We start from the raw sequence: 7,193 nt of genomic DNA, 5'->3' as shown, positions 1-7,193 counted from the left end.
CGAAGATCCAATCTTAGTCAATTCTTTCAACTTAAAGCTTCAGAAATGAGAATTCTCTTTTCAAATCAACTCCGAACTTCCCGAAATTCAATTCCGACCATGCGCACAAGTCATAATACCTGATGTGAAGCTGCTCACGGCCTCAAACTACCGAACGACGTGCTAGAGCCCAAAACGGCCGGTCGGGTCGATACACTGAACCCTTATTATGATCTTTCTAACAGTGTTTGTGAGTTTGATAGGGGCAATGAAGTGCAGGATATGGAACGTGATGCATATATTAGGAATATTCTGAGGTAAGTAGCAAAGCAACAGGATGAACTCAAAAAAGATATGAAAAGAATGAGGGCAGCAATCAGAAGAAGGCTAATATGGAAGAATTAAATGGAGAGAGAGACAGTTCTAACAAAAGGAAAATTTTGAAAAAGTGGAGATTTTGAGCCAAACATGGCTAGTGACACAAGTTGAAAAGTTAGAAATATATGAGGCTCAACGTGAGGAAATTACTGATGGGATGAGACACTTTATAGATGGAAGAGCTGAACTGGATAAGAGATTGAAAATTTTGGCACTGGTATCCACGACTTGGGAGCTAAATTGATTGCAAAGATTGATGCATCTAACGCCCAATAAAATAGTTTTGAGTTGTGTGAAGCTGAAAAGGAGCTTATATGCCAAATTGAGGAGCTAAAAGTGGAGAGTAAATCATTCGGCCATACTTGTATTGATGATGTCCATGTTGAGGAAAGCACTCTGGAGTCATGTGAGGAAGTAGATAATATTATATTGTGAAGACTCTAGTGTGTGTACATATGAAGATGTAAAAAGTAATACAATTCTAGAGTTAGGCCGCATTGGTCCTCATTCCATACTTTTTTCAACATTGTATTTGGATGATGACATGGAAATCGAGTCATCTGACCCTTTGAAGGAGCCAATGGATGAGGAACAAGGTACTTACATTCTTGTTCACCCTTGTTATTTTTGCGATATTTGTGCACTGAAGACATTGCACTCTTTTAAGTGTGGGGTGGAAGATTCTTTGTGCTTTGTATAGTATTATATTAGTATATTATTAGTTTCTTATCTTTTTATTGTTAGCAAGCTTCTTAGTTTTATTTACAGAGTTAGTAGAATTAATGGTGTAGTATAATAGTAGTAGTTTTAGTAGCTTAATTTAATGTCATATAAAAGTCACTAGTAGAAGTAGAATGCAATAACATACGTACTTTTATAAGACTAAGAAAAACTCTCTAGACATTTTTGCTATGTAAAGGGTGATGAACTAAAAAATATGGCTAGACATCAACTATCCTATAACAGCGTAAAAGGAACTAAGCAAAGACAAAAAAAAAAATATACATCACACGAGTGGAAAGATACTAACCAAGCTAGGACTCAAGAATAATGTCTATAAAAGATTACGTATTCAAAAAATTATTCTAAATCAAACGAAAGCAAACATATTCAATAAATTGTAGTTTGTTACTCATAATTGCTATAATACATTGTATCTTGCTAGTGAATATACTGAAATAATTTAGTTTCAGTAGGAGTTGCATAATAGGTTTGGGAATTAGGATTTGAGTTTAATTACTCGTTGGCTTGTAACCGTTTTCATGATTCTAAGGCCCAAGGAATAATTTAATACTTTATTATTTTTAAACTTAATATATAAATATTTTTCCACATAAAAATTATTTGATACAGTTCGGTATTTTTTTGATTTAGATTTATAAAATAGAAAACCTACTCTAATTATCGGTATTGTTATAGATTTATATAAAAACTTACGATTTTATAAAAGAAATTTAAAAATCGGTTCGATGCGGTATGGTTCGATCGATATAGTTGATTTTTAAATATCCATTGACACCCCCCACCTGTTACCCCTCGAACTCACATGAATCACGACGGATGAGACCAATCACCAATCACTATATATTTATATAAAATAAAATATATTGGGTCTAACAGTGCTTTAATAAGCAAATGATTAAGCTATGGATCTGGTCAATTAATGTTGTATATAGTCGTGGATTTCAATAATTTATTTTTTTTTTTTTTTTTTTTTTTTTTGTGTGAATCATTATAAGGAAATGTGTAGGATATCTAGGATTCAATAGGATTTGGCCAATATTTTTAGTTTTTCCTTTCCTACGTCTTTGCTCTTTTTATTTTCTTCGTTAGGTTTGTGATATTTGCAAATCTGAAATGAAAATGATAACAAAATTTACTTGGTAGGCGAGATAGAAAGGCACGCCATGCAGACAAATCAGCTGCCCAACATATTTGACCGGATTTTATTAAAAATATTTTATTAGGCATGACTAAGAACATTGACTTGAAATTTGTTCACGGTAATATTACTGACAAATTTAATAACGTTACCTATATATCTTGAAGATTAATTATATATTACAAAATAATAAATAAAATAATATAAAGTTATTTAATTATAAGTAAAATAGTTAGGTAAAAATATATTATAGAGTATACAGTATATAATGTATCACATAAGTGGGAGGAATTATAATGCCAAGGGCATAATAGATTTTCAGGTGAAAGTTTTATAAAATCTAGCCAAAGTGACTATTGTGATAATTATAGCAAAGTAAAATAATTTTTTATAACAAAAGGAAAAAAAAATAACTTTTGAGTAATGAACACAAAGCTGAATGACTTTTGTGTCACAAAAAAAAGAGTAACTTTTGGGTATGTACATAGCTGAATGATCATCCATAAAATTTACTAGATAAAAATACTAGTTTAATGATTTTTATGATATTTTGGTTAAGTTTAGTGATTTTTTTGTTACAAAATATAATTTAACTGCTTTGGTGCAATAAAGTACTAATAATTACGTACCCATTCATGAAATTCACCCAAATAAACATGGTTGAACATTCAATTTAATTTTATATATTCGCCGACTTGCTAGAGACAGATAAATAGTTATAGTCGCTAATGTTTTTTAGTTTGAAAGATCAGTTCCAATCCAGCTTGAGTTAAACTGAACCAAGCTTTATACAAACAAGCTACTATCTAAAGAAGATAAAAAGGACACATATCTCGTAGAGACTGTATATCCCAAAATTAGAGATTGTATATCAGCTAGTAGAATTTCACAAAAAAGAAAGAAAGAAAAGAAGAAGAAAAAGAACTAGTAGAATTTCTTTCTTATTTTCTTTCTGTAGCATGTTTTATAGGGCCATTTTGCATTGGTGATTCGATTAAAGTTTTCTATAAATTAGTGTTGCTAATTACCGTCGATGTCTAGCTACATTACCTTAGGAGTTATGTAGATTTGAACTTTTTTGAAAATGTTGGACTTTAATACTACTTTTTGGAATCACTAAACCAAACGGATCCTTAACATGTCCAAATTAACTTCGTTTAACGTCAAGATATATGCAATTATATATGAACAGATCTGTGAACGTGAGAGTCCTAATAGTATATGCATATTTTATAACTTTGGAATATGTCTTCATTTTTATTCTTGTAATTTTACCAAATCACGGATCTTTTGGCAGCATTGTCTCACAGGACGCCAAGACCAAAGTCACAAAACGAAAGCAGAGGAGTGAGATTTCTCACTAAAATCGAATGAATTATTACACCTTAAAGTAATTAAATATTCCTTCTACAATAATCGTGTAGATCTAATTCTCACATTGCTTGATTCTTGGAGTGTGAAAACTATAATATACAAAGTCATCATAATGGCATAAATAATTGTTGAATCACACTATAAACCTACTCTTGTTCCAAGATCTGCGTGCTATTATTATAATCACAATTTTAAAACTTACGGTGTGTTTGGTATAAAGGAAAATGTTTTCCGTGAAAGATGTTTTCTTGGAAAACAAGTAGTAATCTTATTCATTTTCCGGTGTTTGGTACGCAAATTAAGAAAAATAGCTTATCAAGAGTATTCATAAATAATTTAGATATAATAAAAATGAAGCCATAAACTTAATCCAATCAACTAAACACAACAAGCTCAAGCCGGCTGGCTGCCAAAGAAAACCAACTAAATTTAGCTCATGTACTATTATATAAGCCATCTTATATAGTTAAAAATAAGCCATCTTCCTATTAACTATCAAGATTAAGAGAGTAGCTAGAAATCGTAAACTACCTTCTTCTACACATCCTCCAGGGTAACATTCATATTAATTATCTGATTATCATTACTTTCTTTTGAGTGTATGGTATATGTATTAATTTGCCTTTTTATCTTTAATTTGTTGAATGGATATCAAATAATTTTTTGTTTGAAGACTTAGAGCCCGTTTGGATGGGCTTGTTTTAAGTGGCTTTTAAGCCAGAATAGCGTTTAAGCCATAAGTTAGGAATTCTAACTTTTGGCTTTTGACTTGTTTTTGTCATTTTAGCTTAAAAATAAGTGTTTAAAAGCACTTTTTTATTTTATCCAAACACTACAAAATGGCTTAAAAGCTATTTTAGCTTAAAAGCACTTAAAACAAGTCAATCCAAACGGGCTCTTAACCTAAATAGTTTCCCACTCAAATACTTAAATAAAAATAGTCTGGCAGAAGTGTATAGTGTATATGTATATCATATATAATCATTGTATTATTTATCTATACCGACTAAAAAAAATAAATTGTGAATCCAGTCGGTCATTAGTGGAAAGATTCCTTTTTGTTCCACCCGAGAATTTCCATCTGCACTCAATGGAGACGATCACGTACAAAAAAGCAACAAATGAATTTTGAGAAAGAAAGCCAAGAAGGTAAAAAAGAAAAGAAAAAACTCAATGATGCTATTTCGTATTTGAACTGATCGACTATTTCAACTTTGACTGATCTCCCATTTCCAAATTATTAACTTTAAACCTCTTACATTACAAGCACTACTTCTATAAATACATGCATCTTCTTCGTCTAGCCAAAATCAGACCATTCTTTCATCTTTACTCTTTGAGTTCAAACCAGTAACTAAAAGATCTAAGAATGGGTTCTATTAGACAAGACAAGCCTCATGCAGTTTGCATTCCATATCCTTGTCAAGGTCATATTAACCCTATGTTAAAGTTAGCCAAAATCCTCCATCACAAAGGCTTTCATATCACTTTTGTCAACACTGAATACAACCATAGACGCCTTCTAAAGTCCCGAGGCCCCGATTCCCTTAACGGCTTCCCATCCTTCCGTTTCGAGACTATTCCAGACGGCCTCCCGCCATGTGATGCAGATGCAACACAAGATATTCCTTCTCTATGTGAATCCACAACCACTACTTGTTTAGGTCATTTCAAAGAGTTGCTCGCCAGGCTCAATAGTACTTCTACATCGAACGTGCCGCGCGTCTCGTGCATTGTTTCCGATGGTTGTATGAGCTTCACTCTGGATGCTGCTCAAGATTTGGGAATCCCTGAAGTTCTGTTTTGGACCCCTAGTGCTTGTGGTTTGTTAGGTTACATGCATTACCGTGACCTTTCTAAAAAAGGATATTTTCCACTTAAAGGTATAGTCACGCTTTAACTTCTTCCTTTTTCAAATAGCCAAATCAATTTCAGTTTGTGTTTGACTATTGTTATTTTATCTTTTTGGGGAACTACAGATGCAAGTGACTTGACAAATGGATATTTGGAGACGACTTTAGATTGGATACCAAGCATGAAAGGTATACGTTTAAGGGATTTACCAAGTTTCTTGAGAAGTACAAATCCAGATGAATATATGTTCAAGTTCCTTGTCCAAGAAACAGATAGAAGCAAATTTGCTTCTGCTATTGTAATCAATACTTTTGAGCCATTAGAGAAGGAAGTTCTTGACTCACTTCGGACCCTTCTTCCTCCGATTTATGCAATTGGGCCCTTGCATTTTCTTGTAAAACCTAGTGAAGACAAGAATTTGGAGTGCTTGGGATCCAATCTTTGGAAAGAGGATGTACAGTGTCTAGAATGGCTAGATTCCAAGAAATCAAATTCTGTTGTTTATGTTAATTTCGGAAGCATAACTGTAATGACTCCGAACCAACTAGTTGAATTCGCTTGGGGACTTGCCAATAGCCAAATGGAATTTTTGTGGATTATAAGGCCTGATATTGTATCAGGGGAACAAGCAATTCTTCCATCCGAATTCGTGGAAGAAACTAAAGAAAGAGGGATGTTAGCAAGCTGGTGTCCACAAGAACAAGTCCTTAGCCACCCTGCAATCGGAGGTTTCTTGACTCACAGTGGATGGAATTCGACTCTTGAAAGTATTGGCAGTGGGGTGCCAATGATTTGCTGGCCATTCTTCGCGGAACAACAGACTAATTGTTGGTTTAAAGGCACCCAATGGGGAATAGGAATGGAAATTGACAATAATGTAAAAAGGGACGAAGTTGAAAGCCTTGTAAGAGAGTTGATGATAGGGGAGAAAGGAAAAGAGATGAAGAAAAAGGCAATGGAATGGAAGAAATTGGCCGAGGAAGCTACTCAAAAACCAGAAGGATCATCCTTTGTGGCAATTGATAAATTGATCAACGAAATTCTCCTCAAACATTAAGCATTAATTTATTAATAAGTGGTTGCTTTTTTCTTTTTCTTGTGTTGAGATCTTTTCAGATCCTTTAAAGCCGCCTGGAATCAAATAATTGTCTAATATAATTAGCTTTTCCTATTTGTTGATGGAACAACCGAAGTTTGCACGAAACCGATTTATGTATTCAAGCTCTGATTTCGAATTATCATTCCTATATCTATTGTGTCAGTTTTTACTGAAAATATCTAAGAGAAGCAGGAGATCGATAATGTCCGTGGGATAAATCAGCAGTCCAAATCTCATAAAAAATAATTCAAGAAACAGAAATAGTTAATTTATTTGTCATCTATGAGATGTGTCTATTTATGATGTGGGCTTTCATCAAATTTGAATAATTACGAACTTTGTGGTCCAAGATCTACTTATTAATTTAATTTTTAATTTGAATTATATTGTCGCATACTCTAATTAGTTAGGTTGAGCTTGTCGTCCAATTATGCATTGCTGTTATTTATTTATTTATTACTACTCCACAACAAGTGAATTAATTGGACTTCACGCTGTCACGAAAGATATATCTCACCAAAAAATGATATGACATTTTTCTAAAACCCTAACATGAAAAATAACAAGTAAACAACCTAATCCAAGTTCAGTTGCATTTCTTTAAAAATCATATTCATCTAACATGAA

At 32.9% G+C, this 7,193-nt stretch overlaps 1 protein-coding gene across 1 annotated transcript; it reads left to right on the top strand.

Moving 5' to 3' along the window:
* Window positions 1-4,670: 4,670 nt before the first annotated feature.
* LOC109214507 (7-deoxyloganetin glucosyltransferase-like) lies at window positions 4,671-6,716 on the top strand. The gene is made up of 2 exons (XM_019378432.1): window positions 4,671-5,496; window positions 5,593-6,716. Exons 1-2 carry the CDS (start codon window positions 4,983-4,985, stop codon window positions 6,522-6,524), a joined length of 1,446 nt encoding a protein of 481 aa, XP_019233977.1. The 5' UTR covers window positions 4,671-4,982; the 3' UTR covers window positions 6,525-6,716.
* Window positions 6,717-7,193: the final 477 nt, after the last annotated feature.

The sequence above is a fragment of the Nicotiana attenuata genome, unplaced genomic scaffold (genome assembly GCF_001879085.1).
Source record: "Nicotiana attenuata strain UT unplaced genomic scaffold, NIATTr2, whole genome shotgun sequence".
NCBI classification, from domain to species: domain Eukaryota; kingdom Viridiplantae; phylum Streptophyta; class Magnoliopsida; order Solanales; family Solanaceae; genus Nicotiana; species Nicotiana attenuata.
Note: the sequence above shows the minus strand (reverse complement) of the source record. Positions and strands in the feature narration are given on the sequence as shown.